The sequence below is a fragment of the Macaca fascicularis genome, chromosome 2, assembly GCF_037993035.2.
Source record: "Macaca fascicularis isolate 582-1 chromosome 2, T2T-MFA8v1.1".
Taxonomy (NCBI): Eukaryota; Metazoa; Chordata; class Mammalia; order Primates; family Cercopithecidae; genus Macaca; species Macaca fascicularis.
In genome coordinates, this window is record NC_088376.1 from 159493529 (window position 1) to 159506160 (window position 12632).

The 12632-nt window shown below is 44.0% G+C and overlaps 1 protein-coding gene across 7 annotated transcripts in view; it reads left to right on the forward strand.

Annotated features, from left to right (window-relative positions):
* The window catches only part of MYLK (myosin light chain kinase), a 274054-nt gene that overhangs the window by 131641 nt on the left and 129781 nt on the right, over window positions 1-12632 (forward strand). For all 7 annotated transcript variants that reach the window (XM_015446344.3, XM_074033282.1, XM_065539127.1 and 4 more), the window contains one exon: window positions 3557-3764. In XM_015446344.3, coding sequence (XP_015301830.2) covers window positions 3557-3764 — 208 coding nt within the window. The remainder of the gene's footprint in view (window positions 1-3556; window positions 3765-12632) is intronic.

The following is a 12632-nucleotide window of genomic DNA, read 5'->3' on the forward strand; positions in this document are numbered from 1 at the left end:
GATCATGGCAAACCATCTAATTCTCCAGGCCTCTTTTCTAGGCTGCAAGGGCCCAGTAATATGACTGGCTTTGCGAGCTGTTGTGGACATTGTTGGTGCCCCACCCGTGCGCCTTCATTAGGCCCATCCCCAGCTGCTGTGAGTGTGGTGAGGGCTTGCAGGCAGCGGTCTCTGAAGCCCTGTCTGAGGTTCTGCTTCTGTGTATCTTAACCAAAGACATCTCCCTCATAGCTGCAAGAGTCAGGTAAGAGTCTATACATGGCAGCCCTCTGAAAACTGTGTGATCAAAGGGTTTTTACTGTGCTCTCGATGAAGATCCTGACTGTACAAATCCCTGCTGTGACTTCTTGGTGGAAGGCCTGTGATGACAGCAGATAAGGCAAGCTGGGAGGGCAGGGCTGTTGTCATGCATCCCAAGGATGTGAACCCAGGCTTATTCCTTCACCACCCAGAAGCCCAGGGTAGCGGCAGACAGTAAACATGGATTGATTTTCCATATTGGGAGGGCAGGTATTAAAGTTGCAAATCATTCAGACCTTGGAACTGAAAAGGTCACAAAAATTCCTGCCTTTGCTTCAGGTCCAATGTGCTATAAAAGTATCATAGTGAACTGCAACTTTCTTAAGTGATGCCAGTTTCAGCATATTTTCAAATCCCTAAATATTTATTTTAAGAGGGCATTTCAGAGGTAAGCTTGGGGTATGTGTAGAAAGTGAGAGGAAAAGAGAAAGAGACAGAGGGATCGTGTCCCTGAGGTCTGGAACGTTTGCAATGTCCCCAGTTAATCATTGATGCCCCAGAGCCCAGTGAGCCACCAGAGCTGGCCCTGCTGCAGGGGGCCAGTGTGCTTACTAATGGAATGCCAGGATGCCTTTTGCGCAGTTAATTATTTACCTCATCCTAGGTGCTTGGCACTCCTGTTCTCTGAAGCTGATAGGAGGCTGCGTGTGATCATCTTCTGACGGTAGACCAGCCCTGCCTAATGGAGTGCAGGAGAAGACAATGATGGTTTGCAGACTCACTGTATGCAGAGTCCTGAGGGCCTTCCTTCTGTAGGAAAGGGTTTCACATGAGAAGAATGCTTTTAACAGTGTAATTGTTGTCTGATGTTCCCCTGCTTGAACGTTTCTGCCTTTAGGGCCGCAAGATGACATTTTATATGGGTGCATGACCTCTGTCACCTTCAAACATGCATAACATTTATTTGCATAGTTCTTTTATTTTCACTGCTAGATTTAAATTCCTTGAGGCCCTCAATAAATTAATGAATGTGCTATATACATTCATTATACAGCACACTGATATAAAAGAAAAGTATTTTTTAAGTACAATTCTTTTTTCTGTTTTGCAAAGGCCAGGTGTACTATTGCAGAACTCTCAGAAACTAATAGTTAACTAAAAAGAAAAGAGGAGGACACCCACAATCCTAACCAACCAGAGACAACAGCTGTTAACACACCATTTTATATTACAGTGGCTGAGACCCTGTGTATCCCGATGGATGCGGTCTCCTTCAACCCTTCAGCCTAAGGTCTGGAACACTTGTTTTGGTGAGGCTGCAATGGCTTTAGGCGTTGTTCACATGTCTTTCGGGGAATCCACTCCAGAGTCTCAGGATTTCCTCCAAAGTACTCAGTCTCTGTCATGAGTATAGTTTAGATTTTGATAGGAAAGGGATATATTTTTGTTTCCAGACATTGTAAATAAGATGGACGATATTGATTTGGAGTTTTATTATTGTTTCTTTTTCACTGAAGCTTGAAAGGCAGTCTTGTGAGATTCACAAACTGGCACTGAGGGGTGACTATATGGAATAATCAAAGAGGGATTGTTCACTTTGGGAGTTTTCCCTGTTATTCAAGGCTTCCTTCCTTAGGAAGCAATCTGCATCCTGGTTACTGAGAATCTGGTCTAAGGGTGGGCTAGGGGCTGAACACCTGGGAAGGAAACTGAGCACAGTCCAAAGACAACGACTGACACTTTTTAGCATAGCTCTTTCCTCCCTTAGTATGCTTAGGGAAGAGACAGTATTTGGATGTCCAGGCCTGTGTGCACATGCGTCAATATAGCATGACTCTGTGACCTTGCAGAGGGGTGGGAGGAGGATTATTGCTGCAGATCAGTGAAGCCTTTCTTTGTAAATGCAATCTTGGGGTCATTCAGTGAATTTTGGTTTTGCTTCATCCATTTTCATTCTCTCTTTTCTTGAAGTGGATACATGGATAAAAACTGTTACTACCACCATTTCGTAATGCAAACAACTTTGTTCTCAGGAAGCTCCTATGTTGCCTTCTATTTTCCAGTGCTAAAATCCTCAATTCTGGGTCCTTGGCTCTGCATTAGTGAGCTATTCTGAACCCTGCTCCTCCAAAGATGCGTTAATTCTGAAGAGTCTACTGAGTTTCAGGTGTTTGAAGGCCCTTGGGGAACTTCTTTTCTCTAAAACTCAAAGTGAATTATTTCCTTTGAATTTATCTCTGCATTTTCCCCTCTTTTGAGAGATGTCTTCTCTCTGATTGGGTTGCTGTGAAACTCAGATGATTGCACCACTGCACTCCAGCCTGGGCAACAGAGCAAGACTCCATCTCAAAAAAAAAAAAAAAAGAAAAAAAAGGAAACTCAGATGAGCCAAGTACTTACAGAAGTGCTGAACACTTAGCATTAGCTCTCAGCAAATGTCAGCTGCTAACAACAGTTAGAGAAAGGTGAGTGGTCTAGAGCAGCACTACCCCACAGGAATATCACAAGGCCTGGGTGTAGTTGTAACTTTTCCAGTGACCACATTAAAAAGTAGAAACAAGTGAAATGAATCCTCATACATTTAATTCAACGTATCAAAAATACTGCTTTTCAACATCTAATCAATATTTTTAATTATTGAGGTATTTTGACCTTTTTTGTATTGTCTTTGAAACCCAGTGTGTAATGCACACTTACAGTGCAACTCAGTCTCACTGGGCACATTTTGAGTGCTCCATTGCTACCTGTGGCCAGTGGCTACCGTGCTGGGCAGTGCAGGGCCTGAACCTTGCTTCTCAAGGTGAGTTCCAGGGACCAGCAACATCATTAGCATCCGTGAGCTTGTCCCAACTGCAGAATCTCAGGCCACAGCCCGGACCTGTAGAAGCAGAATATGCATTTTAACAGGATCACCAAGTGATTTATTAGCATGTTAGCGTGAGAAGCACTGGTCTAGAATCCCTACACTCAGTCCTCGCCCCCTGGGATTCTAATCTAATCGGTCTAAGGTGGGGCCTGGGCACTAGTGTTTTTTTTAAGCTCCCCTGGATGATTCTAAAATGCTACTGGGCTTGAGAGTCATTTGTGTAGTGGGCTCTGGAGCCAGGATGCCTGACTTTGCCACCTTCTACCTTTGAGACCTTGGGAAATTGCCAAAACTCTCTGTACCTTGATTTCCTTATCTGTAAAATGAGGATGAAATGGGGGTGTTATGAGGATTAAATGAGTTAACACATGTAAAGCACTCGAACAATACCTGACACAGAGAGAGTACTCATGAAATACAGGCTCTTACCCTTTCTTCTTTTTCTTGAAGGTCCGGGGTTACCCAGAGCCCCAGGTGACGTGGCACAGAAACGGGCAACCCATCACCAGTGGGGGCCGCTTTCTGCTGGACTGCGGCATCCGGGGGACCTTCAGCCTAGTGATTCATGCTGTCCACGAGGAGGACAGGGGAAAGTATACCTGTGAAGCCACCAATGGCAGTGGTGCTCGCCAGGTGACAGTGGAGTTGACAGTAGAAGGTGAGTTCCAGGAGGCCTGAGTCCAGGAGGGAGCTGAGCTCTCAGTTTCCCCAAGGCCTGCAGCTCCTGCCTTAGCCCTCTCTTGAAGGATGGAGGAACTGACAAGAGAAAACACACCCCATCCCTGAACTCAGGACCTTCCAATCTAATGGGAGAGATGTGGTCCCTGCGAACAAGGGAGGCATCCAGGAGACAATGTTTGTCAAACTAGGTATCACCTGTCTCCTGCTTGAGCCCTCCCCTGGCTTCCTCTCACACTGTAGCTGAAATCGGACTCCTTAGGATGGTCTTACAGAGCCCCACCCAATCTGGCCCCTCCCTAGCTCTCAGACCCATCTTCTATCACTCTGCGCCTGCTCAGCACACTGTGGTCACACCCGCCTCTGGCCCTTCTTTGTGCAAGGCTACAGGGCCTTCACCCTCGCTGTTCCTTCTGTAAAGGAAGAGCCCTTCCCTCAGCCCTTCACCTGACATTCCCTTCACATCCTTCAGGTCTGTGCTCAGATGTCCGCTTCTTGGAGGCCCTTTCCTGACCATCCCAGCCCTATGATTCTCCATCCTCTCACCCCACTCGAGGTTTTTCTTTTAGGACGTATCACCATCTCACACTGCAGTGTCTCCTTCATCCCGCACCACTAAATGGAAAATTTAGGAGGAGATGGACTTTCTCTGCTCCTTGCCTTATCTCCAACATCTAGAAAGCTTCCTGGCACATGGTAGATACTGAAATATTTGAGGAATGAATGAACAATGTTTATCATAATTAACATCATCTTTAGTGTCATTATGAAATAATACATGCTCATTATTAAAAATTATGTAGCTCAGAAAAATATGTAGGAAGTAAACACATCAATGTGTTAACATATTAGTTAAAAGTAATTGCAAAAGCCACATTACTTTTGCACCAACCTAATATTCTTGTCTTTTTCCCTGCTCTGTACTTTAAAAAATTCTGTTAACTTTAAAACTTCCAGGAGAAGCATTGGACCATAAGTAAAATGTTTTTTTGCTACTAGTGTGTCCTTCTGCCATGCTGAAGCCACTCCACTGGAAAGAATATCTCTAGTTCAGGCTCCTGGCTGATATTTAAAGCCTTTTATATGAGGAAGGACATGGGGTCTGTCAGCCCATCAGAAGTAACACAAGGTTCCCTTGACCCTTCCCGGCCTTTCTAAGCCTGGAAGTTTATAAATCAAGGCTCAGACTCATTTCTCCTCTTTCAGAAGACTGTCCTCCCAATCTGGCTTTCAGGGGACACTAGATGGAGAATTAAGGTAGTCAGGGAAGGTTCCAGAAGGGGGTGAGGTGCGCCTGGGCCAATGGCCACCCTTTGCCCTGTTTTCCCTGTTTCCCCACACCACAGAAGGGCCAACAGGCTGTTTCACAGAGCGGAGCATGCATAGTTTGGATGCTTTCCTTAAATTCTTTAACTGAGTGACTCACTTACTCTAATGACCTTTGAGTGCTTGTGGCTGGGGCATTCCAGATGGAAAGTGACCCCTGCTCAGAGCCTCAGGATGGACCTCAGCTCTGCCATCCTGGTGCTGTGCTTTCCCCTACATGAACCCCCTTTCAGTGCCTGAACTTTGTGTTGACACCTACAAATAAAAATTACCCTGTTCCCTCTTCTGAGTTCCTGTTTAGAGCTGGGGAAACTGAAGGAGCACTGAGTTATGAGTTTGTGCCAATGAGATACATGACTCTAAACCTCTGCACCTGTCTTTCTGCAGGATAAAGGGTTTGACTTTGGTGGTCTCTACAACCTGGACTAGCCCTTGTTTTCTGTGATCCACATTAAGGGAGGACTGGAGTCTATTAGGAATGCAGGGGAAACATATAAAACCTAGATAATATGAAAACCTTTTCTTCAGTCCCCACTATTCAGGAAGTGAGATCTGATGTCACGATCAAGCGGGGAAATGTTTAGTAGCTCATAGTACTCAGGGCAGGGGGAAGGGAATCAGGCTGAGGGCTGTAAAGGATGGAGAGCAGGCCAAGGCTCTCAACCCCTCCCCTCCCCTTTGGTTTTCATCTGGGGAGACTCAGGCCCTCAAATTAAAATTGAAATACAGTTAATCAAAAAAAGATTAAGACATAAAATGTGAGATGCTTTCAGTCTTTTAACTCTAGGAGATAGAGAACAGCCTAAAGGATGCAGCTCTTTAAATGTGTGTGAGTCCTATGTACATTCTGCTTCTGCAGCAAGGCCGGTTTTAAGCTCATGTGTGATTTAGGGCCACCCCAAAGACCTAGTCCTGAAAGAGTCCACTCTGGGCCCTTCTGCCATGGATAAGTTGTTGGCTGTGCCAGGCTAGCCCAACCCTTTACAAAGGAAAACTAGCAGCCCACCTGCCTTCCCTCCAGCTCTCTGTGCTATGCTTCTTACTTGGAGTGAGCAGAGGTCTAGGAATTCAGAGTGTAATTCACATGTGGAGTTTTGTAATCCTTTAGTGGTCAAGTTTAGGAGGCAGTGTTGAGCAATGGAAAGAAAGTCAAATGGTCTTGGATTGAATTTTAGCTCTACTAATTTCTAACTATGGAGAAATTAACCTTCCTAAGCCTTACTTCCTTTTCTGTGCCTTGGAGTTCATGGCTGCCCCACAGTGTGGTATAAGGATAAGCACAGCTAGTAGCAAATAGCACCCAGAAAGTGGTAGCTTCATCATTATTTGAACTGGCCTTTGCATCCTTAGAGCTACTTATAAAGGGAAATCTGCAAGAGAGAAAGATTCCTCATCTGACTTTCAATTTGGTGATCAGGCCCAAGAAACATTCAGGATCCCCCAAGAGAATGAGTGCCTTGATGAGAGCTATGCCTTCATCAGGGCCTTACATGATGGAAATGAACTGTGGTCTGAGCCCCTGGAAGCCTCTCTGAAGCCAGCTCTGACACTTGCCCACCTCCAGAGGGCAGGTCATGAGGCTTGGTGCAGAGCAGGGGAGACATGGTACCTGCCCTCTGAGAACTTCTTCTCCAGTGGAAGACCACAGACCTGTCCTGTAGAGATTTAATGTGAGCCATATATAGAAACTTTTTTTTTCTCTTTTTTGAGACAAGGTGTCGCTCTGTTGCTCAGACTAGAGTGCAGTGGTGTAATCTCAGCTCACTGCAGCCTCGACCTCCTGGGCTCAAGCGATCCTCCCACTTCAGGCTCCCAAGTAGCTGGGACTACAGGCATGCACCACCACACTGGGCTAATTTATGTGTATGTATGTATGTATTTATTTATTTATTTATTTTTCCGAGACAGAGTCTTGCTGCGTCATCCAGGCTGGAGAGCTGTGACATAGTTGACACGATCTTGGCTCACTTCAACCTCTGCCTCCTGGGTTCAAGCAATTCTTCTGTGTTAGCCTCCCAAGTAGCTGGGATTACAGGTGTGTGCTATCACGCCTGGCTATTTTTGTACTTTTAGTAGAGATGGGGCCTCACCAGGTTGGCCAAGCTGGTCTTGAACTCTCCTGACCTTGTGATCCGCCTACCTCAGCCTCCCAAAGTGCTGGGGTTACAGGTGTGAGCCACCGTGCCAGGCCTTATGTATTTATTTTTTTAAAGATGGGTTTTCACCGTATTGCCCAGTGTTGTGTAATCTTAAGTTTACTAGTAGCCACATGTTCAGATATCAGGTAAAACTCATTTTAATAAAATACTTTATTTAACCTATTAAATCCAAAATATTACCATTTCAATGTATAATCAATATAAAAATTGTTAATGAGATATCTTGCATTCTTCAACATCTGGGATGTATTTTACACTTATAGCGCACCTCACATCAGACCAGCTATAGTGGCAAGTGCTTAGTAGCCACAAGTGGCTAACAGCTACTGTTTTGAACAGCGCAGTTCTAGAAGCTGCCACCTGAATAGGAATAAACAAGGTTTACACAGAACAAAAAGAGAAAGCCACATGGATGAACAGGTGTTGATATGGTTTGGATGTTTGTTCCCTCCAAGTCTCTTGTTAAAATGTGATTCCCAAGGTTGGAGGTGGGGCCTGGTGGGAGGTGATTAGATCATGGGGGTGGATCCCCCATGAATGGCTTAATACCATCCCCTTGGTGATGAGTGAGTTCTCGCTCAGTTAGTTCACGTGAGATCTGGTTGTTTAAAAGAGTCTGGGACCTCTCCGTTCTCTGTCTTTCTCCCTCTCTTGTCATCTGACATTTCTGCTCCTGCTTCACTTTCCTCCATGATTGTAAGCTTCCCAAGGCCCTCACCAAGAGCAGATGTTGGTGCCATGCTTCTTGTACAGCCTGCAGAACCAAGAGCCAAATAAACCTCTTGTCTATGTAAATTACCCAGCCTCAGGTATTTCTTTGTAACAATGTGAGAACAGACTAACAGGTGGTGAGTAGTCCTGGGGTCATCACACATCCACACAGTGAGCCTCGGACATGATGTAGAGTGAGTGCCCAAATGGTGGGTGTGCCCCAGCCCCAGTGGTCTCAGTCTGAGAAGGCCTTTGACACTTCAAGGACCAGAGAGTCACTGCAGGTAATAAAGGGTTAACTTTAAGGACATAAGCTCAGGAGCCCAGGGAAAGCCAAACTGGCAGCCCCCAGAGGAGATCCAGACTTCAGATGGATCCACCCACCTTACAGGATTGGTTAGTGCAAATGCATGTGCACAGAAATCACCTGGCGAATCTGGTTGAAATGCAGATGCTGATTCCACAGGTCTGGAGCAGAGCCTGGGAGTCTGTACTTCCAGCCTCTAGTTGATGCCATGCTGCTGGTCCACAGACCACTCTTGGAGTAGCAAGGAGGGATTTAATTACATATGTGATATATTCCACCTAGTACAGTGATTCTCAAACTTCAGCATGCATCAGAATCACCTGGAGGGCTGCTGAAAACTGACTGGGCTGGAGCCATCTGCCTGGGTCTCCCCTCCCAGATGGTCCAAGCACACCTCCCCCGTGCCCCCAGCCACCTCTCAGTGCCACAGCTCCTGCTATCTTCACCCGCATGAAACCACTGCGGTGCAGACCAAGGCTCTGACTATGTAAGAGACAGAGAGAGCCAGCCAGCGGGTCACCTAGACTGTGACAGCAGAAGGGACAATGACCCCCTGTCCCGAGCTTTAAGGGAGAAGAGTAGCCCTGATGACCACTAATGCAGCTCTGGAGGTGCCACTGACACCAGGATTCTTGGGCCACCTTGAATTCGTAGGAAATGCCCCTGTGCCATCTTTTGTTGCCACTGCCCTTTTTCAGGGACAGATCTCAGATTCCTTTTATCTTCACGTTGGTGAAGTTTTAAGTCCATGTCTATACTGGCTGAGTTTAAAATTATTGTGTTCCTCCTGCATGTTTGTCATGGCTCTTCTTATTTCTTTTGACTGTCTTCCTTTATGTAACTTTTCTACCCATCTGAAGGACCTACAATTATATTTCCCATTTATGTTCCTTATAAATGCTTTTCAGCCTCTGAAACTCCCCAGTGACTCTTCATTTTCTAGGGGTATATGCCGTATTTTTTAAAATCTAGACAGAATCTTAAAATACTCTGAGTTTTTGTCCTTTTCTGACTCATTAGAGTTAACAATATAAATGTGATAGAGAGGAATATTATTTTTTTTTTGCCCCACCAGGCTCTTTGCTGTAAAATAGTCACGTGTTCGAAACTGCCTTGGCAGAAGCAGCCTTACTCATGTAGTGTACAAGAGTTAGCTGGAAAGTTACTTGGTCTCATTCTTTTATATATATATATACACACACATACACACACACACACACACACACACACACACACACACACACACACACACACACACACACACATATGGAGTCTCACTCTGTCGCCCAGGCTGGAGTGTAGTGGTGCGATCTTGGCTTGGCGTGATCTCGGCTCACCACTACCTCCGCCTCTGGGGTTCAAGTGATTCTCCTGCCTCAGCCTCCTGAGTAGCTGGAATTACAGGTGCACGTGCCACCACGCCCCGCTAATTTTTGTATTTTTAGTAGAGACGGGGTTTCACCATGTTGATCAGGCTGGTCTTGAACTCCTGACCTCTTGATCCACCCACCTCAGCCTCCCAAAGTGCTGGGATTACAGGTGTGAGCCACCATGCCCAGCCTCATTCTGTTCTTGAAGGATGACTTCCAAATTTCCTTAGGTGGACTCTTTCCTCCTTTAGCTTCACCATCCACTTTGCCTTTGCCTCTTTTTCCCTCTAAAATATGCATGGGTTGCCCTTGCTGGCCCAACTTAGATTTTTGCCACTGAGGCTGCCTCCTTCTTTTTCCATCTCATATTCCTCCACCTCCTTCTCCCATCTCCACCCTGGCCCTTTGTGGATTTAGGCTTTTCCCAGTTGCTTATAGTTCTAGCCTCTTCTTCATTCCTCAGATTTTATTGAACATTGTGCTGGGATATAAAGAACAATAAAGCTCAAACTCCTAGCCTCAAGCAGTCCTCCTGCCTCAGCCTCCTGAGAAGTTGTGACTACAGGCACATACCACCATGCCTGGCTTCACAGTTCTTTATACTTGAACTTATTTGTGTTTAAATTGTAAATAAAGCTGGGCATAGTGGCTCACGCCTCTAATCCCAGCACTTTGGGAAGCCAGCAAGCACTTTTGGGCGGATCACTTGAGGTTAGAAATTTGAGACCAGCCTGACCAACATGGTGAAACCCCATCTCTACTAAAAATATAAAAATTAGCCATATATGGTGGCGGGTGCCTATAATCCCAGATAGGAGGCTGAGGCAGGAGAATCACTTGAGCCCGGCATGGGGAGGCTGCAGTGAGCCGAGATCATACCACTGCACTCCAGCCTGGGCGACAGAATGAGACTCCATCTCAAAAATATATAAAAAATAAAAATAAATAAATAAATTGTAAATCGGTATTTTAAATGTTTTTCTTCTCCACTAGAACTGTAAGCTCCATGAAGGCAAGACATGTCTCTTTTTATCAGTTACTGAATCCCCAGGGTAAGGAAACTAGCACAGGGCCTGAGCCATGATAGGTCTGCCCTGTAGAAAGAGCTCAGTAAATATTTGTTGACTGCCTTTGTATCTGCCTTTGGGACTTCATCCCCTGTACTAAGAAAGGGATTCAGTTCCTAGTATATATAAGCACTAGTCAGAGCTTCAACAAGCAGGCTGACATGTACAATAAAATCCAGAATAATATCTGAGCCTTAAAAGAAAGGCAGAGTGCTTCAAAGAGGAGAATCTCTGCAAAAATGTTACTCACATTGAGCAATTTCAGTGACCTTTAGTTTTGACTTTTTTCATTCCTTTTTGCTTCAATACCGAGTTTAATATTCAACCAGAAATTCTGGTTCTAGGCACTTCTCTAGAGGTTTTATTAAGCCACTGGCCCTAAACAGAGACAGTATCACCCTTTAGGGGGCACTTAGGAGATGGTGGTCCTTTTGGTTTCTCAGTAATTGGGAGAGTTGCTGGATTTAGGGGGCAAGCACAAGGGGTACAGGATGGGCTCCACGGCAAGAATATTTTCCCAGTTCCTCACAGTCCTACCAGAACAGACGCCACAAATATATAAATCGGTGGTTCCTTAGTCTTCAATAATACAAAAAAAAAAAAAAAAAAGTCTTCAAGACATTGTAAAACAAGCCCAGTAACTGAAGAAATGGTCATCGTCTAGAGGGAAGATTAAAAGGAATGAAGCTATAGCTCCAAAATTATTGAAAAATTTACTCTGCACAAATTTTCTACTAAATGAAATATAACATTTCTATCTATATCTATAATTATCTCATATAATTGTATATATAGATAGTGCTGTTACTATACTATTGCCCTGAAAATGTGGACCAGAAGAGACTTAAAACTCTTAATATTAGAAGCAAATAGTATTAAGTTAATGGACATGCATAAAATGTAGGCATCTTATTGACTTTTATTGCCATCTCACATTTTTTAAAACTTTGGGGAACAGTAATAAATCTATATTGTAAAAAGATTGTGTATTGACATTATTTTTTAGAGATGATTGGTGTTTTCATCCTAACACATAGTCTCTTGTTATCACTGTTTCTTCGTCCAAACCATTCACTGAATGTATATTTCAAGGTAAGGTAGGATTTTACCTTGAAATCCTGTGATAACTTTTACTGTGATATCTTTTTTACTGCTCAACCCCATATCATAAAACGGAGAACTGTTTTAACACCACATTGATACATTAATCATCTTTCTAAAAATGTTCTCTACTTCAGTGGTCTGTAACTTGTCTTGCTATGTTATCTTCTTTTAAAGTTATTTTCTTCTTTCTTTTTTATATAATGCATCTTTTTAGTTGAGTATTCTAGTGTCCACTTGTAGACCTGTGCTCTTTCGCTTTCTTGTGCTACTTGTACAGTATGATTTTTCATCACTCACTTTTAGATCTAAACATACATTAGGAGTTAATGCAAGAATCAGCCATTTCATTGTCTTCTAACGTGCCTGAGCACTGACATATTGAAATGGTCATGCTTGAACAGTTGCATATTGAAATCCACATTTTTATAATTTACTTTCCCTCTATATCACTGTAATGCTTTAGTTAAGGCTTTACATTTATTTTCTTTTTGAAATTATCACATATGTGTATGTGTGATTAGAAGGGAATTTTGATCAGGGTGGCATGGGGGTATCAGTTAATATGTGTTATAAAAAGCAGATATTTGTTCTGATAGAGTAGAGAACCACTATTTTAATCCTCAAAAAACACTTTGAAGTTGGTTACAAGTAGGGTGACTGCTCCCCACTTTTCCTGCAACAGTCCTAGCTTTCTCCTGTTATCCTGGCATAATTATTAATTGCATCTCTCTCAGTGTTGAGAATCTGTGTTTGGATGATAAATTATATCGCCACACATTTTTAGAAGCATTTCGGCTCCTTTCA